The sequence below is a fragment of the Molossus molossus genome, unplaced genomic scaffold (genome assembly GCF_014108415.1).
Source record: "Molossus molossus isolate mMolMol1 unplaced genomic scaffold, mMolMol1.p scaffold_m16_p_21, whole genome shotgun sequence".
Taxonomy (NCBI): domain Eukaryota; kingdom Metazoa; phylum Chordata; class Mammalia; order Chiroptera; family Molossidae; genus Molossus; species Molossus molossus.
Window position 1 is genome coordinate 30,685,139 of NW_023425357.1, and position 24,674 is coordinate 30,709,812.

Genomic DNA, 24,674 nt, shown 5'->3' on the forward strand with positions numbered 1-24,674 from the left:
AATAACATCAATGAATAAATAATACAAGAGTAAACTCTATGTTTCATGTACTCACAACTGCAAACCTACCTTTGCCTCACCCTGTATCGTACCACAGTTTTAGGGGAGTCAGGGTAGTATACTCATTTAGCACATGAGCTTTGGGTCAGAGAGACATGACTTCAATTTATGGCTCTGTCACCAAACTAACTGGATGAGTGTTCATTGTTTCCATTTTTTAATCTCTCCAAACCTCATTTTTCTTATCTATAAAAAAATAATATTACCTATGTTGCGGAGTTCATATGAGGACTCGATGAGGCTATTTGGCATAGCACTTAGCATACAATAAGTGATAGGTAATGTTATTATAACAGTGATGATGTTAAGAAAGTAAACAGTAAACGATGAAAGGATTACATCCGTAGAGTGACTCATGGTCTGTGTAGTCCAAATGTCAACCCCTGACAAAGGAACCAAGAAGGATTTATAGAAGGCCAGGGTTATCTTTCTTAATATTGGCTGTAGGCTGCAAAAAATGAAATTTCTACCTCTTACTGAAATGGTGCTGGGACAGGTGGTTATTAATTAAAAAGTTAAGTGGAAAAAATCAATCATTAAAACTCAGAACTATTTGGTGAAATTTTTTTCATATCTGGATGTTTGAAAGCAATGGAATAGCAACTAGAGACAATGCATGGTCTTGGACTGAATACCAAACAAAAGACGTTTCGGAGACAACTGGGAAATATTGGTTAAGGTCTGGGTATTAGGTGAAATTTTCCTAAAATGGAAAGGTGGAGATTATTGACTAGTAAAGGCATATTATAAGACAGTATGCATAATGTAATCTAATTTTGGTATTTAAAAAATAGATAGTTAATGTCCTTAAACTGAAAATTGACACGTAACACAAAAACGACTCAGTAAGTAAGTAAGTGGCCAGAGGATATGAACAGATAATTCAGAGAAGTTACAAAGATTGCTAAAAAAAAAAAAAAAAAAGACTAATCATGTTAAGTGTTGACAGGGATGTGGAGAAACTGAAACTATTGTACATTGCTGATGGTAATTGCTAGTGGTTACAACTACTTTGGAAAACAGTTTACCAGTTTCTTTAAAAGTTAAACATACATCTTCCATATGCCCAGCCATGTAACTTCTAGGTATTTGCCCAAGACATATGAAAGTGTATGTCCATGTAAACTCTTGTACATGAATACTAATAATAGCTCTATATGTAATAGACCAAAACTGGAAATAACCCAAATGTCCATCAACAGTAGAAGTGATAAACAAATTATAGCATATCTACATCATGAAATAATATTACTTAGCAATAAAAAGGAAGGAACTGTCAATACATGGATGAATCTTAAAATAGTTATGCTGAGTGAAAGGTCAGACAAAAAAGAGTCCATATTATATGATTTCATTTATATAAACTTCTAAAAAATGCAAGCTAGTAAACTAGTCATAGAAAGCAGATCAGTGGTTGACTGGGGATGTGGGTGGAGAGGAAAGGAAGGGAGGGATTAAAGAAGCATAGGGAAACTTTTGGAGTTGATGGGTATGTTCAGCATCTTGATTCAGTGTATATGTATGTCAAACTTATCCCGTTGTGTGCTTTAAAAATGTAGTTTAGTACATGTCAATTATACCTCAGTAAAGCTGTGTTTTAAAACATGTCTTGCCCTGACCGGTTTGGCTCAGCGGTTGGAGCGTCGGCCTGCGGTACAGAGAGACCCGGGTTCGGTTTCCGCTAAGGGCACGTACCTTGGCTGCAGTTTGTCCCCGGCCCTGGTTGGTCATGCGGGTGGCAGCCACTCGATGTGTCCCTTCACATCGATGTTTCTCTCTCTCTCTCATTTCCTCTCTCTCCCTCCCGCTCTATCTGAACAAAAAATGGAAAAAAATGTCCTCGGGCGAGGATGAAAAAAAACAAAAAAAAACATGTCTTAAGTTTTCCCAGTTGACATTTACAGCTGAAGGAAGAAGGAAAGCTATAGTGAATATTGGAAGTGTAGTCTTTTCCACAAGCTTTAACTGTGTAGGCCAGTAGAGATTGTTCTTGGCTTTTGTTTTTACCCACATAGTTACCTTGTTGATAAGACTTTCATTGGTAAAACATTTGCATTACGACTTCCGGTCAAGATGGCAGGTAGGTAAACGCGGTATTGTGTCCTCCCACAACCACATCAAAGTTACAACTAAACTACAGAACAACCATCATTCAAAACCACCTGAAATCAAGCGGAATGGAAGTCCTACAACTACAGAATTAAATAAGCAGCCACATCCAGACTGGCAGGAGGGGCGGAGGTGGATGGGCTGGTCCCACACCCACATGTGGCAGATAAAAATTAGGAGGACACCTCGGCTGGGAAGGTCCTCCCTGAGGACTGAGGAGTCCCCATCCCACACCAGGCACTTCGCTCAGGGTTCCAGTGCCAGAAAGAGAAGTCCCCATAACTTCTGGCTGTAAAACCAGCGGGAATTGAGGTCAGGGAGGCTGAGGCAGCTGGAGCCCCAGGCAGCTCCTCTTAAAGGGCCCGCGCACGGACTTATCGGACACACTCCCTCTAAGCTTGGAGGGGGGGCAGCTTAAGGGGTGTGAGAGACCTAAGGGAAGAACTGAGCTGTTTGGCATTGGAGCGAGGGCTGGAGAGGGCAATTTCTCCGGGACAAATGTGCTGTCAGAGGCCCTTGTTCCTGTGGGGGACCCTTCCCTGGGGCAGCAGACAGCTGCCATATCAGGGACTCCAGCAACCTGGCTCATACTGGTTGCCCTGCCCTGGTGATTCCCTGAGGCCCCGCCACACTCAGCTTTCAGGTCCACCCAAGCTGTTGCCAGTTGCTTAACCATAGGATTGGCCTGTCTTGGATCCTGCTTCAGGTTTTCCTAAATTCTTTCAAACAAGCAGCATCTGGTCTCAGATAGCCCCATACCTCTCATTAAGTAATACACAGAAACAAACAGAGGGAGGCAGCCAAAATGAGGAGACACAGAAACAGGTCCCAAATGAAAGAACAGAACAAAACCCCAGGAAAAGAACTAAGCGAAATGGAGATAAGCAACCTAACAGATGCTGAGTTCAAAATACTGCTCATAAGGATGCTCAGTGAACTTAGTGAGAACCTCAGCAAACTTAGTGAGGGCCTCAAGAGCATAAAAAGGAGCAGTCAGAAATGAAAGATGCATAGTCAAAAATGAAGGAGGCACTAACTAAAATAAAGAATAATTGACACAGATTCAATAGTAGAGTAGGTAAAGCCAAGAAGCAAACCATCGATTTGGAATATAAGGAAGCAAAAATCACCCAATCAGAACAGCAAAAAGAAAAAAGAGTTTTAAAAAATGAGGATAGTGTAAGGAGCCTCTGGGACAACTTCAAGTGTGCCAACATTCGCATCTTGGGGGTGCCAGAAAGAGAAAAGAGAGAACAAGAAATCAAAAACCTATTTGAAACAATAATGGCAGAAAACTTACTAACTTGGTGAAGGAAACAGACATACAAGTCCAGGAAGCACAGAGAGTCCCAAACAAGATGAACCCCAAGAGGCCCACACCAAGACACATCATCATCAAAATGCAAAAGGTTCAAGACAAAGAGAGAATCTTAAAAACAGCCAGAGAAAAGCAGTTAGTTACCTACAAGGGAGTTCCCTTAAGACAGCTGATTTCTCAAAAGAAACTTTGCAGGCCAGGAGGGAGTGGCAAGAAATATTCAGAGTGATGAAAAGAATATACAACCAAGATTACTCTGTCCTGCAAAGCTGTCATTTAGAATCGATGGCCATATAAAGACTTTCCCAGACAAGAAAAAGTTAAAGGAGTTCATCACCACCAAACCGTTATTATATGAAATGTTGAAGGGTCTTTTCGAAGAAAAAGATAAAATATATGAACAAACAAAATGGCAATGAATACATATCTATTGACAATTGGATCTAGAAACAAAATGAACAGGCAGACAGAAACATTCTCATAGATACAGAGAATATTTTGTTGGTTGCCAGATGGGAGGGGGGTTGGGGGAATGGGTGAAAAAGGTGAAGGGATTAAGAAGTACAAATTGGTTGCTAGACTGACAAACCTCAAAGGGAAGGGGTTTGGGGTGGGGTGAGAAGAAATAAACCAAAGAACTTATATGCATATATGCATAACCAATGGACACAGACAACAGTGTGGGAAAAGGCAGGAGGGGGCCAGGAGGGGGGAGGAGGGGGTCAATGGGGGAAAAATGAGGAACATCTGTAATACATTTAACAATAAAGATAAAAAAAACATTTGCATTACTAGTGTCGTAGTATAAAATCTGTATAATGCAAAACACTAACAAGATAAACCCTAGTCTCTGGAGTCTTAAACTAATTTTATGCTGATAAAGCTTTTGCTGAATTCTAAGCTTTTCGGTCTAGATAATAACATGAGTAGTTAATTATATTGTAGAGGAAAATATGTACTCATATGTGGTAATATTCGATCCTAATGCTCACTATAATTTTATGGCTTAAATCCTAATTTAGGACGACAAGTGAGCAGTGAGTGCCAGGGGGAGATGTTAGATTACCGACGCATGTTGATGGAAGACTTTTCTTTGAGCCCTGAGATCATCCTGAGCTGTCGCGGAGAGATTGAACACCACTGTTCTGGATTACATCGTAAAGGACGAACCCTACATTGTCTGATGAAAGTAGTTCGAGGGGAGAAAGGGAACCTTGGAATGAACTGCCAGCAGGCGGTAAGGAAATGTTTTTACTGCCATTGTGAATGTCACATTTTAGCAGCTGAGAAGCTTCTTTCTGATAGTGTCCCAACTTTATCTGGATTGTTTGTGATATCACAGTCAATATTAGGTACTAAGAAGCAGATATGGAACCGAATACCGTTTCTCCAGACATATCATAGTAAGAATGGATTTTTCTGCAGGGCAGAAGTTTAAGCTCAAAATAAATAAAAAGAGCTATCTACTTAAAGAAATACGTAAAATGCATTGTTTGCTAGAACTTTTTAAAGTTTAACTTACTGGATTGAATTTACTAAACTCAAAATCAAAGCAAACCAAGTTCTAGTACATCATCAGAGTCCTCGGGGAAACTTAAAACACACACACACACACACACACACACACACAATTCATTAGTCTTTTATTTTGTTGGTGTTTTTATTAAAAATTTAATATTACTTGAATTTTCTTTTTCTGCTAATTAGTAAAATCACAGTTTACAGTCTGAAACAAGATTCCATAAAATTTTTTTTATCCTCACCCGAGGACATATTTCCATTTTTTTGTTCAGATAGAGTGGGAGGGAGGGAGCGAGGGGGGGGAGAGAGAGAGAGAGAGAGAGAAACATCGACGTGAAAGGGATACATTGAGTGGCTGCCACCTGCACGACCCAACCAGGGCCGGCAACAAACTGCAACTGAGATACATGCCCTTAGCAGAAACCAAACCCGGGTCTCTTGGGACTGCAGACTGACGCTCTAACTGCTGAGCCAAACTGGCCAGGGCAAGATTCCATAGAATTTTGATGTGGAGTAAAATTTCACCTTACCTTCTGTTACCCTGACCCACAGTAGACTATAATTTATACATCACATGATGGGGAAAATGGACAAATGTTGCCTCTTTTCCAAAATAACAAGCCTAGCTAGACAGAAAGCTTCTAGATGTAGTTCCTCAGGAGCAGCCCTTGCTGGTGATTGTCCTAGGAAAGCTCTGTGACAGTGTATGTGCCTGGGTCCCAGACCAAGAACTAATCAAGACATCCTATATATGCATTTCATTCCTTAATGAAGCATGGAAAGGGGAGGGGGTGGTTAGGAATAAACATATATTTTTTTTCTTTATTGATTTTAGAGACACAGGAAGAGAGAGGGAGAGATAGAAACATCAGTGAGAGAGAACATAGATTGGCCGCTTCCTGCATGCCCCCCACTGGGGATTGGGCCCAAAACCTGGGCATGTGCCCTGACAGGGAATCGAACCAGCAACCTCTTAGTGCATGGTTCGACACTCAGCCACTGAGCCACACCAGCTGGGCAAGAATAAACCTATATATTTTTTTTATTGAGGCTACACTTGTACCAAGGTGTACAGAAAAAAGAAAATACATTGGCTTGACTTTATTTTGAAGCCATCTGGATAACCTCCGGGGCTGGCTTGTTAAAAGAGCTAGTGATGCCCTGGCCCGTCTGGTTCAGTGGTTCGAGCATTGGCCCACAGACCAATGAGTCCCGGGTTCGATTCCAGTCAAGGGCACCTGCCTCAGTTGTGGATTGTCCTGGCCCTGGTTGGGGTTGTGTGGGAGGCAATCAGTTGATGTGTGTCTCTCCCGTCATTGTTTCTCTCTCCCTCTCTCCCTCTCTCCCTTTCTCCCTCCCTTCCTCCCACTCTATCTGAGCAAAAATGGAAAAAATATCCTCAGGTGAGAATTAAAATTTAAATTAAAAAAAAAAAAAGCTAGTGACTCGCCCTCACTGGTTTGCTCAGTGGTTAGAGCATCAGCCCTTGGACTAAAGGGTCTCAGGTTCGATTCCTGGTCAAGGGAATATACCTGGGCTGCAGGTTGGATCCCTGGCCCCAGAGTGGGTCATATGGGAGGCAGCCAATCAATGTGTCTCTCTCACATCAGTGTTTCTCTCTCTCTCTCTCCCTTCCTTCCTTTCTTCCTCCTTTCCACTCTAAAATCAGTGGGAAAATGTCCTCAGGTGAGGATTAACAAAAGAAAAAGAGCTAATGACTCAACAACTCGAAAGATAAATAAGTACCAAGTACCTCATCCTATCCTTTGTGCCCAGAATAAATATGAATTATGTGGTTTTGCCTACATTAAGTTTAGCCAAGTGGGAAACAAACACTTTGGTGGGTTTTTTTTATGAACTCATGGTTTTTAGGAATTGAAAAAAAGAAATTTTTTTTAGTCTTTTATATTATCTATCCTCAATCAAATGGAGGAATGTTTTGAAATGATTTATTTTGAGTGGGTTTCTTTTTCAGTTTTCTTCTCTGATACATTAGACATTCATACCTGTCTGTGGTTGACCATTAATTTTCCCTATTTGCTTGGCTGTGCTTTTATTTAGTGATTTTTTAACAAATAGTAAACTGTGAAGCATAAAAGCAGGTAGCTTCTTAATGAGTACATACTTTTCCAGTTGCACCCTAATCATGAACTTAGTAAATTATCTTCAGTTGTGGCTGAACAACTTGGCCCAGTCTCTCCCAGATCAAAGGTGACTGTCCAGTCTATTCTCTACACTTCCCAGAAGCATTTCCCTAGGTTTTTCCTAAGCAAGCAGGTGCTGGAGCAGATGTATAATCATATAGCAATTTACATTCTTAGTGTTATTTCCCACACTGTTGTCACTGGATTCCAGAGTGGCAATAATCCCTTGAGTCCGTAGCCTACTAGAGTCTGTAATGCATTCATTGCCTCCTTTTAGTAGTTGCAATCTGGTGCATTCATTGTGAATTCTCCAAGTTTCTGTGTCAGTCATCAGTCATGGGTATTTAACTAATACAGTTCTTGCAGAAACTTTCAGACTCCCGTGATGCTTATAATCTCCCTCAGAAAAAGATAAATATTTTGGTCTTTGTCAACAAATCATTACTAAAATCGATAATCCTTTGACAGTAATCTTTCTACCAACTAACCACTCACAGCATTTTGTAGCTTTTCCAAATTGCCAGTAAGAATTGGTATAAACAACTTTCATCCCAGAATACTGGAAATCTTTCATATTTCTCTCATCTTGATTCTTGACTTCTTTTAGAATAGAAAGAATGGAGTTTTTTCTTTCTTCATTTCCTTTTGATTTGTGTTCTGGTTAATATGTGTCGGGGTCAATACTTTCATATGTGCCCCTTTGGGATCGCAGGTCAAATGCATGAGGATCAGAGAAGGATTTACAGAGAGATAAAGGCTACATCGGTGGCACAAAAAGGGCTCCAGGTTTTCAACTTGGAAAAAAAGGAACCCAAACCAGGATTATAGTTTTCAGATTTGCTCTGTTATTTAAGATTCCCACCCCAAAACACCATCTGCTACCCATCTGTAGTAATAATGATCTTTTATATCTGTCAAATGCTTACCGCTTATACAACCTTTTATGTATTCTTATAATCCTTATGGTTAAAGAGACTGGAACTTAGAGGTTAATCAACTTGCCCATGTTCTCAAAGCTAATAACTGGCAGAGCCAGAACTATTAATAGAACTCGGATCGGTCTTGTGATCCTTGATTTAGAAGTGTTTCCTCTGTGCCCCAAGTGCTTTCTCCTCAAAGACAGGGAAGAATAATCCAAGGCACATCTCATACTTTCACTTTATTTCATGATAAAGCATGAATCAAGCTGAAGTAAATTGCAAAAACTGTATTCTCATTTTCAATTGCATAGTGACAAATATTTTTCTGTATACTTATAAAGAGTGATCTCTGGTTTACCTCTTGGTTGTGAGAGCTGTCCTAGCTGGTTTGGCTCAATGGTTAGAGCATCAGCCCTCGGACCATAGGGTTCAAGGTTTGATTCCTGATCAAGGGCACATACCTAGGTTGCAGGTTTGATCCCTGGCCCTAGTCTGGGTTACTCGGGAGGCAGCTGGTTGACATGTCTCTCTCTTACATCGATGTTTCTCTCCCTCCCTCCCTTCCACTCTATTTAAATCAATGGAAAATATCATTGGGTGAGGATAACAACAACAGAAAAAGATAGTTGAGGGAAAATAAGAAATTATAAATGTTGTATTATTTTATTTTATTTTTTTGTTAATCCTCACCCAAGGATATTTTTTCCATTGATATTTAGAGAGAGTGGACGCGGGGGAGAGAAAGAGAAACATCAGTGAGAGAGAGAAACATCAGTGGAAGAGAGACACATCAGTTGATTACCTCCACATTTGCCCTGGTCAGGGCTGGGGATCAAACCTGTAACCCAAGCCCTGGCCAGTTTGGCTCAGCAGTTAGAGTCATGGCCTGTGGTCCCGAGAGACCCGGGTTCGGTTCCTGCTAAGGGCATGTACCTCAGTTGCGGTTTGTCCCCAGCCCTGGTTGGTCGTCCCTTTCACGTCGATGTTTCTCTCTCTCTCTCTCTCTCTCGCTTCCACTCTGTCTGAACAGTAAAATGGAAAAATGTCCTCAGGTGAGAATAAAATAAAATAAAATAAAATAAAATAAAAAACCTGTAACCCAGGTATGTAACCCAGGAATCAAACCTACAGCCCTTTGATGCGCGAGCCAGTGCTCTAACCACTGAACCATACTGGCCAGGGCTGTGTTATTTTGTTTTTGTTTTTTTTATCCTCATCTGAGGACATTTTTGTATTTATCTTCAGATGGAGCAGGAGGGAGAGAGGGGGAAAGAGAGAGAGAGAAACATTGATGTGAGAGAGACAAATCAACTGGCTGCCACCCACACAACACCTACCAAGGCCAGGAAAAACTGCAACCGAGGTACCTTCCCTTAGCGGGAACCAAACCCAGGTCTCTCTGGTCCACAGCCCGACGCTCTAACTGCTGGGCCAAATTGGCCAGGGCTGTTCTTACTTTTTGTAATTGATATTTCTTGCAAGCTAAATGAAATCGCACATCTATCTTTAATAAAGCAGAATACGCTTGTTGTAATGCCAGTGTCTTGGCAGCAAAACTTAAATTCTAGATTTTTAAGACCCCAAATTAGGTCTCTAACTGGAAGTGTCTTCTATTTACTCTTCTCCGCTCAATTCTTGTTTGGCACTGAGTGTCAGATTTAGTAATCTGATTAATATATAGGCAGATATGAAGGGGGAAGCAGCCTTTTATTGTAAAGACCTTTTTTTTTCAAATGTCCAGGTTTGATTCAGACTGGTATGCAAGTAGACAAGTAATCTCTACATGACTTGAACGGAAAACTCTTGATCAAAGTATAGAAATCAATTGGAAAGTATTTGGCAAGAGTTCTTGAACTTGGCCAGTGACACTTACAGTACCTTGTGATATACCAGACTTAGTAACTGATTGTATGAAGAGATGACACGGCTCTTCCTTGATATATAAATGACCTTCTTGCTTTCTTCCTTCCTTTTTTTTTTTTAAATCCAGCTTCAAACACTGATTCAGGAGACTGACCCTGGTGCAGATTACCGCATTGACAGAGCTTTGAATGAAGCTTGTGAATCTGTAATACAGACTGCCTGCAAACACATAAGATCGGGAGACCCAATGTAGGTTATCTTGTTTGTGGTATTTATCCATATTATATTTTATTTGGCAGTGTAGCACAGGGAACATTCCCTCAACATCATAACTGGAATTTTGTTAAACAGTAACACATACCATCTTTTGTTAAAACTAGTATAGGAATTGAGACTTCACCTCTGCTTCATCTATGATGTGGAGACACCTAGACCTAACATTGTAATGGTGTTTGTTGACAGTGACTGAGCATAGGTGAGCCTATATATTAGGTCACTGGATAATTCCAATTAGTGGTCAAATAAAAATGAGAGACAGACTCTCACGATAAAGTGACACATGCATTGACTCTATACTTTTATCCTGTTTGTATATTGACTCATATATATTGGCTACTTTATAATTATCAGAGAGTAATTAATTTTCATTGAAATATAAAACAAAATGTGGTGGTTGGAAGAGGGAATCATGGACAAATTGAACTCTGAAGTTGTATCCAAGATCTAGGAAAGCTATAAAATTCTATAATGAAGTATTTGAATTGCATGCATTCGTTTTATTCCATATGATATGCAAAGAGCTCTTAAAACCAGGTTGCAAGTAAGAACAGGTTTCTCATTCTGAATAAATCTTTATAGCCCACAGCTGGCAGTACCCAACAATAAGATGTATGTAGTCCGTGTTTGTCATCATTCTGCTGTGCATGCATTCCTGCTGCTCATGCTGTGATAGGGAATTTAAAAAAGGTGTTCTTCCATAAAGCTGTCCGTGTGGTTGGAGGAGGTAGACAAACACACTTAAGACTAATTAAGCATATTTAACTGCATTAACTATAAAGGAGGCAAGGGAGAGGGAGGAAGAAGCTAACTGCTACAGATTAAAATAAATTTAAGATACTATCAATTAAATGCAATGCTTGGACCTTTTCTGGGTCCTGGTTTGAGCAAACATGTACAAGGGCATGAAAAAATTAGAAAGTTTTGAAAGCTAACAGGATATTACATGATATTATCGATTTTTAAAAATGTATTCCTTTTGGTAGATATTACATTCTCATATTAAATGAGAAGCATGCTAAAGTACTTAGGATGGAATGATATGGTATCTGAGATTTGCTTTATCAGAAAGGGGGACAGAGTTAAAACAGCCTGAGCCATAGGTAGATAAAGCTATGGGAAGGAAAGGTAGATGGTATATGATTCTCCACTTTTGTGTGTGCTGGAAAATGTTTACATAAACAGTTAATAAAGCACCTGCACACGGCTCTTGTCCAAGTTGAGTCCTAAGTGCTAAGAGGCTCTGAAGCTAATAGAAGGCTTAATCACTGTCAGGGGATAAGTGCCTGATTGCCCTAAGAAAATCGCACAATGGCTTTTTCTACAGACCAGGGAAATACTGATACAAGAGTTCTGTACAAGTAGTCAGATCTCTTCTATCTCTTGTTATAATTTTACCCATTTTATGCCCAGGATCCTCTCATGCCTAATGGAACATTTATACACAGAGAAAATGGTAGAAGACTGTGAACACCGTCTGTTAGAGCTACAGTATTTCATCTCCCGAGATTGGAAGTGAGTATTTTCAATCCAGAGTAAGTGTAAGCCTCAGCCTGTTCTCCTGTGTAGTCAGTATCCCTTGTATGTGTGTGTGTTTTATTTTTAATAATCAGTAGGAATTTATTTTTGTTAATTTCTGGGATAGTTAATTTTAATACCCTGAAAAAACGCTTTCTTAACTTTCTTTTTTTTTTATCCTCACCTGAGGATATTTTTCCATTTTTGTACAGATAGAGTGGGAGGGAGAGAGAGGAAGGGAGAGAGAGAGAGAAACATCGACGTGAAGGGACACATCGAGTGGCTGCCACCCGCACGACCACCAGGGCCGGGGACAAACTGCAACCGAAGTACGTGCCCTTAGCGGGAACCGAACCCGGGTCTCTCCGGACCGCAGGCTGACGCTCTAACCGCTGAGCCAAACTGGCCAGGGCACGCTTTCTTAACTTTCATAACAGTATCTAAAAGCAGAGGCAGCCCCTGTAGATCTGTCCCCAAGTGTCCCCATTCACTGCTACTTTGGAAATCAGGAGCAAATTTTCGTGATACCACCACGATCTATCTGGAAAGAACTTGGGCACCTTTGGGGCAGCAGAAGCATCTTCAGATATGTCTCTAAGTAGATAGTAGTGCATTTTTATTTTTATTGATTTGCACCGGGTATGGGAATTTGCTTTTATTTCTTTAACTATTTAAAGATATTGAGTTTATTCTATCTTAAGAGGCTCTTATCAATAAGTAACAACTTGATTCTCTTCTCATCCTGTTAGCCAAAAAGGAGAAGATGAGAAGGATCTATTACCATCAGAATCACTATAATTTATTGGCTGCAAATCCCTCCTCTTTCCAGGTCTTATTTTCTCATCCCACTTCCAAAGCAGCCAGTAGGATCAAGCTGCTCCTGTTGCTTCCCGAGTTCAGCTCCTTCCTGATTCGGTGGTTTAAGCCATTGTACTTTGGTCATTAACTTTTTCTGGTGATTAATATATGTTTTACCCACATACTTTTTACAAGAAAGATTACTTGAAGATTTGATGTGTTTCTGTTTCCTGAAATTTGCTCTGGAAAAGACTAGAAATCTGGGTGCTTACTTGGGCCATCTAAACCGAAATAACAGTTTACCGAGTTTACTACCTTAACAAAATCATGTTTTTTCCTCTTCTGCTATCCCTTCCATCATGATCAAAAGGTGCTTCAGGCCCTGGCCAGTTTTGCTCAGCGGTTAGAGCGTCAGCCTGCGGACCAGAGAGTTCTGGGTTCGGTTCCCTCTAGGGGCACATACCAAATAAGTAAATAAATGAATGAATGGATAAATAAATAAATAAATAAATAAATAAATAAATAAATAAATAAATAGGGTGCTTCAACCCTGGCCAGTGTGGTTCAGTGGTTGGAGCATTGGTCATGGACCAAAGGGTCTTGGATTTGATTCCCAGTCAAGGGCATGTACCTGGATTGCAGGTTCAATCCCTGGCCCCAGTCAGGGTCATGAGGGAGGCAACCAATCAGTGTCTCTCTCTCACATCGATGTTTCTCACTCTCTCTCCCCTTCTCCCCTTTCTCTCTACACCTCCCTTTCTTCCTCCCTTCTACTCTCTCTCTAAAAACCAGTGGAAAAAATATCTTTGGATGAGGGTTTTTTTTTAAAGGGTGCTTCATAGTCTTAAAAGCTACTCATTAAATATTGCTAGCTTTTCTCCTCCCATTATTAAGTAGCCCTTCCCCAAAATTGATTTCATGATGTGGACAGAATTAAGCATCCATTGGTCTAATTTGTAGAAGCAGCAGGCTCACTGCCTAATCCACTCTCTCCAGAGACAGAGTTAAATGTCAGGTTTTTAAAATAGATAAGTATATTCAGGTAAACTAAAATTATAATGGCCTCACCTTGCGTGGGACAAAGAGGAATAGTTTTACTAGAAAGGAAGTTGAGTGAGAAATTTTGTTTATCTTGCTATTTCCTGATCTTACTGAATCTAGTATATCAGGTAGGATTGAACTTCATTTGTACTTAGAAAAATGTATTGAGTAAAAAGTTACGAATTGCCCGCTGATAGATATAACCCTTATTTTCTCATTTCAGTGAGGTCATATTAGTGCTGAGTCTGTTATTGAAAAGTGTGTGCCTTACATAGCCAAGATAACTTCTTTGAGGTAGAACTTAAATCTTCTGTACTAATGTTAACAAACGTCTGCAGGTTGACCTCTGTGTGTTCATGAAGAATAAATTCAAAATTTGCTTAGCTGCTGTCTGCACTACCCTAGAAATGATTATTATATATGTGTGTGTGTGTGTACACACACACACACACACACACACACACACATATATTTTTTAATCCTCATCTGAGGATATGTTTTTATTAATTTTAGAGAAGAAGGGAGAGAGAGAAACATTGATCGGTTGCCTTTGGTACCCACCCTGAGCAGGGATTGAACTCACAACCTAGGTATGTGCCCTGACCAGGAATCTATTAATGAGTACACAAGCTCATTGTAAAAACCCTTAGCATGCATTAGAGAAAGGGTATAGTAAGAGTGATTACCTTTTAACTCTTAACTTTATAGGCTGGACCCTGTCTTATACCGCAAGTGCCAGGGAGATGCATCTCGTCTTTGCCACACCCATGGCTGGAATGAAACCAGTGAACTTATGCCTCCTGGAGCTGTGTTCTCTTGCTTGTACAGACATGCCTACCGCACTGAGGAACAGGGCAGGAGGGTATGCATCACTGTTAACTTCATTTCTTCTTATCATCATTTGTTTTTTAATTAGTTTGTTGTGTATTGTTCTGATTCCTGCCACCCTAGCAAATCTTTGTTAGTACATCTGGTGGGGAGGGGTTGCTGCACTGCTAGAAACTTCTTCATTCAGTGAGTGTACGTAGAGTTCTACCAGCTTCTTTCCACCTGATTTTCTCTTTTTAACAAAATGAGTTAGGACATTTCCAGTTTTTTCTTTAAATTACTGAAATCTAAATCACAAATAGACAATTAACTTCTGCTGTCCTAACTTTATTTAGCTTTAAAGATCCATTAGAAGCTCTTAGCCAAGATACAAATGGTTTTTAGTCTTCTGCTTTTGGCATCAGAACAAATAACGCTTGTATTAATAGGCCTCTCTCATAGCACGCCAGTTGGAGCAAAAACCTCCATACCCCAGTCTCTTGGTATTTGTCTGCCCTGATTGCCACCTCTTGTTGGGATATTTGTGTGTGCTTGGCTCTCAGGCATCGCTTACTGCCGTCTGGTGCCACACCGACATGCTGCTTGTTCTCCCGGGGGCCTTTTGAAGCCTTATGAGGTGCTCTGTTGCGTTCAGTCTTACATTTGTTACAGAAAATAGAGATGGTATTATTCCACATGCATGTTTACAAATACCCCTCTGAGCTTAATGCAAAAGTCTAAGTTTAGTATTCAGAATGAGGAGACCCAGATAGAAAGAAATGTTATACTTCAGACTTAACCCAGTTTTTATACTACTATGTAAGAAAATATTGTAATTTATAGTACTTTTTTCTTCAAAAGATGAGCCTGTCATTAATCACAGGAGTTGGCATCTTGGTAGTCAGTATAGTAGGAGGTTCCTTGTCTTACAGGTAAAGGGTTGGAAGCTGTCCTTTTTAAAAAAATATATTTCTTTAAAAAATGAGGTGAAATTCATATAACATAAAATGAACCATTTTAAAAAGGAAGATTTGGTGGTATTTAGTATATTGATAAAGTTGTGCAACTACCACATCTGTCTACTTCCAAAACATTTCCGTGTCTCCAAAAAGAAACCCCATGCCCATTAAGCAGTTATTCTCCATCTCGCTCTCCTCACACCCCAGGTGCATGGGCCCTTTTAGGAAGAGAGGCTGTCTTTACCTGTAAATGACAGCTTTCTCATAGCCTTTGCAAAAATATTAGTTTTCAAGTGTTTGACCCTCTGCTAATTACCTGTTACTCACCTAGAAGAACCTGGTCCTGACCTGTGGTAACTTTGTTGCTTCTACTGTTACCTATTCTTAGTTTAGGTAAATTTGAACTCAGTTCTCCTGACACATGTGTTTTTTCTCCTGAACTGGACCAAGCATTCTACCCTACATTCTTGGAGTAATAGCAAATTAATTTTGCTAAACAAAAACTCTCTAACCTAATCTGAACAAATTCAATTTACTTTTTATCAGTGTACCTGAAAAAAGGATGTTGTTTCAAATAATATATTAGAATAGGCCAAGTATATAATCTCATTCCAAGAGAGGTGGGCTTTTAGAAACCTCTTAGAACATTTAATTCTTATTCTGGAAGAGATTCAAGGTATAAAGTTGTTTGTTAGTTTTCTGACATTATCAAATGTCTTTTGGTTTGGGTTTTGGTACCTTTAGAGTACTTTGCTTATTTTCATGTAGCTCTCACGGGAGTGTCGAGCCGAAGTCCAAAGGATCCTACATCAGCGTGCCATGGATGTTAAGCTGGATCCTGCGCTCCAGGATAAGTGCCTAATTGATCTGGGCAAATGGTGCAGTGAAAAAACAGAGACTGGACAGGTGGGTGACATAGCTACCTATTTATCTTATAGTCATAATAATACTAATGATCTCCATGATTAACATTTTGTGTGGTATACAAACCCCTAGAAAATCCATTTCTGTTTACTTCATAGACATAAAGATTTGTTATGTTATTTTATTTATTTATTTATTTTTATCCTCACCCAAGGACACTTTTCCATTTTTGTTCAGATAGAGTGGGAGGGAGAGAGAGAGAGAGAGACATCAATGTGAAAGGGACACATCGAGTGACTGCCACCCACATGACCAACCAGGGCCTGGGACAAACTGCAACTGAGGTACGTGCCCATAGCGGGAACTGAACCCAGGTCTCTCTGGACCGCAGGCTGATGCTCTAACCGCTGAGCAAAACCGGCCAGGGCTTGTTATATTATCTGATGATCTTTCTATAAGAAATCCTCAGGAAATTTTTGTTTTCTATAGTCAGGGATAATTGTACTTTTCCTAAGCAGTTAGTTTGTTTTTATATTATTTTGTAATTGATTGTTTTTCTTCTTTGTGTTGCCTCTTAAAAAGCCTAGAGTCGCCATGCACCAAGAGGTCGCTGGTTCAATTCCTTGTCCAGGCACATGCCCAGCTTGTGGGCCAAATCTCCAGTGGGGGGCATGCCGGAGGCAGCCAATCGATGTTTTCTCTCATTGATGTTTCTAGTTCTCTCTCACTCTCCCTTCCTCTCTCTCTAAAACCAATAAAGAATAAAAAAATTTTTTTTAATGCCTACAGTCAAAGAAAGGTATGGCCTGCCTCTGGCAAGTATGTAAGATTTTATGGTCAGTGTTTATGTACTAACCTACTACTTGCTCCATCTCACTTTCCTTAACATAATTCCCTTTCCTTTCCTCTTTTTCTTTTATTCATTTTTAATTAATTTTATCTTGCCTTTTTTAAAAATATTTTTGATTGATTTTGAGAGAGGAAGAGAGAAGGAGAAAGAGATAGAAACATGGATATGAGAGAGAACCATCGATCAGTTGCCTCCTGCACACCCCCTACTAGGGATAAAGCTCACAACCCAGGTATGTGCCCTGACCGGGAATCGAATTGGTGACCTCTTGGTGCATGGGTCAACGCTCAACCACTGAGCCACACCAGCTGGGCTTTCTTGCCTTTTTTTTCCTCTTCTCACTTTTATAAGCCACATTAAGCCCTTTTGAGGGAAGCAGAGTATACATAAATATGTACACACACACACACATATATATATAGTAAATACTTGTATGCATGAATAGTATGTGTGCCCTACATCAGTCCTACAGGATATGTAGGAATGGACTTTTTCCATCTAGTAATTGATGAAATTGAGGCTCTGAGAAGTGAGGTGTATTGACTTCCTTACCTAAAACTCAGGTCTAGTCCTAGCCAGGCATTTGTTCCATTATATCATGACCACCTTCCATACAGGAAAGTATAGAGAAGGAGCAGCCCCCAAGAATTATATGCATGCTATGAATGATTCCTTAGGGTTTTGTGCCTAGTTTAAAAGGGGGAGGGCAGTATGTTACTACATTTTGTCCAATTAAGAGGGAAAGTAGCTTGTTTTCTACCCTAATGCAGGGAAACCAAGCAGTGAGGAGTAGCTACTTGTTTAAAGCCCCATTGATACTGGAATAAGACGTGAACCCAGGTTTCTAAGTTCCATTTGTACCACTCCGAAACACTCTATGGGATTAAACTATTAAAAAGTCACATGGCCCTGGCCGGTCTGGCTCAGCGGTTAGAGAATCATCCTGTGGACAGAGGGACCCAGGTTCAGTTCCTGCTAAGGGCACGTACCTTGGTTGCAGTTTGTCCCGGCCTCGGTTGGGGTCGTGTGGGTGGCAACCAGTCGATGTGTCTCTCTCACATCGATGTTTCTCTCTCTCTTTTCACCCCTCTCTCCCTCCTGCTCTATCTGAAGATAAATGCAAAAAATGTCCTCAGGTGAGGATTTTTTAAAAAGTCACATGTACAGGAATTGGACTTTTGTTTTTAATCCTTACCCGAGTATATTTTTTCATTTATTTTCAGACAGAGTAAGAGGGAGAGATAGAGAGAGAGAAAGAAACATCAGTGTGAGAGAGACACACTGATTGGCTTCTTCCAGCACAGCCCCGACCAGGGAGGGTTAGGGACCAAACCTCAAACAAGGTACATGCCCTTAACCAGAACTGAACCCGCAGCTCATTGGTCTGCAGGCTGACTCTCCAGCCGCTGAGCCAAACTGGCCAGGGCGGAAATTGGACATTTTTAAGGAGCAATGGCTGCTTACATAGATCTGTTGAGCCTGAGAATATCATTTTTAGCGGTCTGCTTCCTGGGCCTACCGCAGCTCTGTCACATTTATTGTTAGAAAATGCCTGTTGGTTTGCTCCTTCCTTCCTTCCTTCCTTCCTTCCTTCCTTCCTTCCTTCCTTCCTTCCTTCCTTCCTTCCTATTTATTTATTTTTATTTAATCCTTACCTGAGGATATTTTTTCCATTTATCTTTAGATAGAATGGAAGTGGGGAAGAGAAACATCGATGTGAGAGAGACATGTCTATTGGTTGCCTCCCACATGACCCTGACTAAGGCTGAGGACGAACCAAAACCGAGGTACATACCGTTGGCTGGAATAAAACCCATGACTCTTGGATCCACGGACTGACACTCTAACTGCTGAGCCAAATTGGCCAGGGCTGGTTTGCTTTCTTCTGCCTCGGTCTAATGAAACAAGGGATATGGTCATACAGAATCCCAGGAAATAGTTTCCTATCATGTCCTCGGTACAGTCACATTGAGAAAGCTGCATTATGTAGAATGGGTGAAGCTAAATTTAGGACAGGATTCCATGAATGGGATTTTTTCATTTGCCCTTTATTTTACTCGCAAAAGTATTATGCATTTTCCTTTAGGGTTGTATAATTTCTATAACCCTTTCTCTCCCTTCCCATTCAAATTTCAAAACAGAGAGATTCTTACAGAATAGTTAGTAAGTTAAACTTGGTTCTTTAACAGAGCCCTTTGCTGAGAAATAGTTGTTGGTGTGCTTCAGGAAAATGAGCTAATGTTATACTTATAAACCTCTATAAATTTTTAAGAGAAATAGCAATAGACTGATGCTACAAGGTAGCTCCAGCTCAGTTTCCAATGCCCAGACAAGATAGCTTTTGGATACCCACACCCTAGTGTGCTTACTTGTTTTGCAGTTTTCCTCAGAGGATCCTTTTATGTGGGCTGGGGTTAGAACCCCAGATTTGACTTGCAGGAACCTTCAGCTTCATACTGTGTTTAAGATCCTGGCCGGTTTGGTTCAGCATTGGCTTGCAGACTGAAGGGTCAAGGGTTTGATTCCCAGTCAAGGGCACATACCTGGATTGCAGGTTCAGTCTCCATCCCCAGTCAGGGTCATAAGGGAGGCAGCCAATTGATGTTTCTCTCTCACATCGATGTCTCTCTCTCTCCCCTTCCCTCCGTCTTTCTAAAAAAAATCAATGAAAAAATATCCTCAGATGAGGATTAACAACAACAACAAAAAGATCCTGGGTCTCAACGTGCTTTGCCCATAAAGAGTCTTAAAGTATCTATCCCATGTCTTGTACTGTGAATTTGTTGTCTAATAATCATTATCAAAATACAGAAAAAAAAGGGAATGGCAGGGTATTGATGGAATGGAATAAAGCCTTGATACAGGATTTTTGGACTCTGAGAACACCTGAACATTGATTCTTGTTGGACTTTTCGATTTGGCCTTCTGGAGGATTTGAATGGCTGTAATGCCCCCTTAATCATCTTAACCACCCTGTTACATCAAGTAATTATCTTTCCAACAATCCCAGTTTGGGAAATAAATAAAACTTCAGTGTTCTGTTTAGTGAAGGAGTTTCAAAAAGAATAGAAAAGGAGGACCACTGAAAAAGAAGTAGACACTGATATCTCAGTTTCCCTTGATCATTTATGTAATTGACAAACCCCAAGGGATTGCCTTTTTGTTTGCAGGAACTTGAGTGCCTCCAGGATCATCTTGATGACTTGGCTGCAGAATGCAGAGAAATAGTCGGCAACCTCACCGAGTTAGAATCTGAGGTAAGCAGTTTGCAACTCAAAGGAGAGTGCCTTGTCAGCAGCCTCTCCTTTCTTGATCCTACTGTTTCTAGACTCTTGAGAGTACAGATGCTCTGGAAAACAAAAGAAACCTTATCATATTCTCCATTTGCTTTATAAAGAAGAATATTGTTATGTTTCCTGAACCCCTTCTTTATTTCTCCAGAAAAACACTCTATACATTGAGCCCTTTGGTTTACTTCATCAGTTAGATTTATCACAGTGATTAGACCAATCTTTTTTTCCCCTTTAAGAAAAGATAGCAGCTCTATTTTAAATCTCTTTAATCACATTCAAGAAGAGTCTAAGCATTCTTGTTATCTTTAGCTCTTTCAATTAGGTCATTTGGTAATGTTTGTGTGTTTAATAAAATAAAAGCCTAGGACTTACAGTTAAACATGGAAGATTGAATACATGTATTTATCCCCGTTCCATCCTGAAACCCATTAAAATATAAAAAATTAAAAACCTCATAAGCATAGGTATATTATTTTTAAAACATTTTTTTCTTTATTAATTTGAGAGAGAGAGGAAGGGAGGGGGAGAGAGAGATAGAAACATCAGTGAAAGAGAACATCGATTGGCCACCTCCTGCATGCCCCCCACTGGGGATCAGGCCCACAACCTGGGCATGTGCCCTGACCAGGAATCGAACCGGCAACCTCTTGGTGCATGGGTCAACACTCAACCACTGAGCCACACCAGCCGGGCCATAGGCATATTATTTATAATACAAAGAGTATTACTAGGAAGTGGGCAGCTAAAAATGTTTAAATTGTCTTGTGGGGAAGAAATCAGGGAAACAGGAAATTGCTCTTTTTTTTTTTTAATCAAAAACCTTTTAGAACTATTTGAATAATTTTTCTTTATTGATTTTTTTTGGGAGAGAGGAAGGGGGTGGGAGAGAGACATCGATGAGAGAGAACATCGATTGGCCCCTTCCTGCACACCTCACACTGGGGATTGGGCTACAACCTGGGCATGTGCCCTGTTGGGGAATCAAACCAGTGACCTCTTGGTGCACGGGTCGATGCTCAACCACTGAGCCACACCACCTAGGCACCTTTTAGAAATTTTTTGTTTGTTTGTTTTTTTATCCTCACCTGAGGACATTTTTCCATTTTTTTTTTTTTTGGTTCAGATAGACTGGGAGGGAGAGAGAGAGAGACAGAGAGAGAAACATCGACGTGAAAGGGACACATCAAGTGGCTGCCACCCGCATGACCAACCAGGGCCGGGGACAGTTTGCAACCAAGGTACATGCCCTTAGCGAGAACCAAACCTGGGTCTCCCTGGACCGCAGGCCGATGCTCTAACCGCTGAGCCAAACCGGCCAGGGCATAGAACTATTTGAATTGTCAAAATTGGCAATACATAAAATTACATTTCTCAACTAGTTTTTTTGCTATTTTTCAAAAGTTTATTGCCTTTGTGTTATATTCTGTCATCTCTCCCATTCACATTGTCTTTGTGGGCTTATGAGGACATTCTGGGGTGTGTAACTCTTTATTTTTTATTTTTTTAAATCCTCACCTGAGGACAAATTTCTCTTTATCTTCAGATAGAGTGGGAGAGGGAGAGAAAGAGAGAGAAACATCAACGTGAGAGGGACACATCAACTGGTTTTCTCCCGCACAACCCCAACCATGGCTGGGGACGAACTGCAACCAAGGTTTGTGCCCATGACTGGAATTGAACCTGTGACTCTGGTCCACGGGCTGACGCTCTAACTGTTGAGCCAAACCAGCCAGGGCCGGTGTGTAACTCTTTAAATAAATATGTTATTTCAACAGCTAGTACTATACAGGGCTTACTCTCTGCTTAAAGGCATTTAGTGTGTGTTCCCGAGGCAGTGGTTTATCATTTGGTTTGAGGACAGTAATCTGGTTTAGATGCTCATAAACTAAAGATAGATGTCAGTTACCCGTTTTTATTTTGAACTACTTAGCTTTTTAGAAAAACTCGAAAGGCTTTATATACTCTAATATTACTATTAAATGTTTTTTCTCCTCTCTTCCTCTTATTTTTTTAAATCCTCACCTGAGGACATGCTTATTGGTTTTAGAGAGAGGAGAAGGTAGGGGGAAAGAGAGAGAGAGAAACATCAGTCAGTTGCCTCCCGTATGCACCCTGACTGATGATCAACCCCCCTACCTGGGTATGTGTCCTCACCAGGAATTGAACCTGCAATCTTTTGGTGTACAGGATAACACCCCAACCAACTGAGCCACACTGGTCAGGGCTCTCCTCTCTTCCTTTTTTTAAAAAATATGTTTTTATTGACTTTTAGAGAGGAAGGGAGAGAGAGAGAGAGAGACATTGATGTGAGAGTGAAACATTGATCAGTTGCCTCCTATACGCAACCTGACCAAGATCGAACCCACAACCTGGGTATGTGCCCTGGCTGAGAATCGAACCTGTGGTTAGGATGATGCTCAACCAACTGAGCCACACTGTCAGGGCTACTCTCTTCTTAATTCTGCATTTGCTTCTAGAAAACTTGCCTTTCAAAGTATAATGGAGGTGTAGTTCTATCTATGCTGGTGGAGCTATCTAACTTAAAAACTAGAATAGTCTCCAAATGTACATAATAGATAGGTTATTTGCCCATCAGATGCTACTAATTCAGGAAAAGAAACTGCTCTTTTCTCCACCCCTGGTTCTTTCTAAGACAGAATTAATATATTTATTCTTCTACAGGACATTCAAATAGAAGCCTTGCTGATGAGAGCCTGTGAGCCCATAATTCAGAACTTTTGCCACGTAAGTGATGTCCGGAGAAACAAGGGTTAGAAACAGAACTGAATTTACTAGAACTCTGGCCCCCAAGTGTGCTGCATTATCTCTGTCTTCAAGCATGCATTACCCCTAAGTAGCCAACTTTGAGAAGTTAAAGATATAAACAAAATCGAGAGGAGATGCCACCATCCCAGGAAACCTTATTTGATTATCCTTTGTAGGTGTCCAGATATATGCTTAGCAGTTGCTGAGAAGCCTTTGTAGGAAAAGAGGGAATGGGGAAGCTCCATGAGCATGGCTGAGCTGCTGCCTATGCATCTGCATGGGATTTGTTAGCAGTGACAGTGGCTCCCCCTTCCAGCTTTTTTCTTGTACTTGGGTATCTAGCAGATTCTGTTACTTTATTACATTATTCACTTATTGAAAATTATTGGAGCAAAGCACACCCAGGAAACATGAGGATTGGACCACCAGGAAGCAAAGGGGTAAAAGCACTGCATAGTACATGGTCTTGTGGGAGCTTCCCATAGGGCAGCTTGCTATGTAAATTTTATTCCCCATATGTTTATCCCTTGTAATTTCTCAGGTTTCTTTTGACATAATTCAATGCATATCTTGTTGGTGAAGACTAGAATCAGTCTTGTTTGCATTTTTCACGGACTGGGGTACAAGATTTGTGTATTGTTATAAATGAAGTGTAAATGTACACTGCCTTTTCCAGGATGTAGCAGATAACCAGATAGACTCTGGGGACCTGATGGAGTGTCTGATACAAAACAAACACCAGAAGGACATGAATGAGAAGTGCGCCATTGGAGTCACCCATTTCCAGCTGGTCAGTAACACCTGGCAGAGCCTTCTTGTCTTGACTGCTCAGATGGTTACTGCATCTCTTCCTTAGAACATCAGAGCACCTCTTGTGAAAAATTGTGGGATTTTTATTGTTTTGTTTGGTTTTTAAATGTTTTATTGATTTTTTAGAGAGAGAGGAAGCAGGGAGAGAGAGATAGAAACATTGATGAGAGAGAAACATCACTCATCTGCCTCCTGCATGCCCCCTACAGGGGATTGAGCCCGAAACCTGGGCGTGTACCCTATCCAGGAATTGAACCCAGACTTTTCAGACTATGGGACAATGCTCAATCCACTGAGCCACACTGGCCGGGCAATGAAAAATTGTTTTGATTTGTTTTCAATAATTGTAGTTTTTATTTGCTATGACCAGACACTTTGTTAGGCTCCTCGAAATTTAGTCATAAGTACATAGTTCATACCCTTAGGGAGCATATAGTCCACTGGGGATAGAGACAAGTAAAAGGTGTTTCCTGCTTCAGTGACATTGCTTGCTTTTATAAGGTATTTTAGCCTTTCCTTTCACTGTATCAGTGAGATCTGCTGTTTTGGGTCACTGTTCATTGCAACAGCCCAAATATATATCAATACACTGGACTCTAAGCCTTTTTTTTTTTTTCTAATTTTACTACCCGGGTCTGGCATAATAAGAAAGTTAAATCGTACTCTACATTGTTACCACATGTCTAAAGAAAGTGTTACTGGTAAAGCAAGCATTTCCTTGCCAGGGGGACAAAATCCAGGCATATGTGTAAAATTG

The 24,674-nt window shown here is 40.5% G+C and overlaps 1 protein-coding gene across 5 annotated transcripts in view; it reads left to right on the forward strand.

Annotated features, from left to right (window-relative positions):
- The window catches only part of GLG1 (golgi glycoprotein 1), a 144,197-nt gene that overhangs the window by 101,058 nt on the left and 18,465 nt on the right, over positions 1-24,674 (forward strand). For all 5 annotated transcript variants that reach the window (XR_004961082.1, XM_036273902.1, XM_036273904.1 and 2 more), the window contains exons 8-15: positions 4,510-4,724; positions 10,063-10,184; positions 11,625-11,726; positions 14,277-14,430; positions 16,103-16,240; positions 20,219-20,305; positions 23,024-23,086; positions 23,784-23,897. Coding sequence is in view for 4 of the 5 variants with exons in the window: in XM_036273902.1 (XP_036129795.1) it covers positions 4,510-4,724; positions 10,063-10,184; positions 11,625-11,726; positions 14,277-14,430; positions 16,103-16,240; positions 20,219-20,305; positions 23,024-23,086; positions 23,784-23,897 (995 nt within the window). In the remaining variant the exon portion in view is untranslated. The remainder of the gene's footprint in view (positions 1-4,509; positions 4,725-10,062; positions 10,185-11,624; positions 11,727-14,276; positions 14,431-16,102; positions 16,241-20,218; positions 20,306-23,023; positions 23,087-23,783; positions 23,898-24,674) is intronic.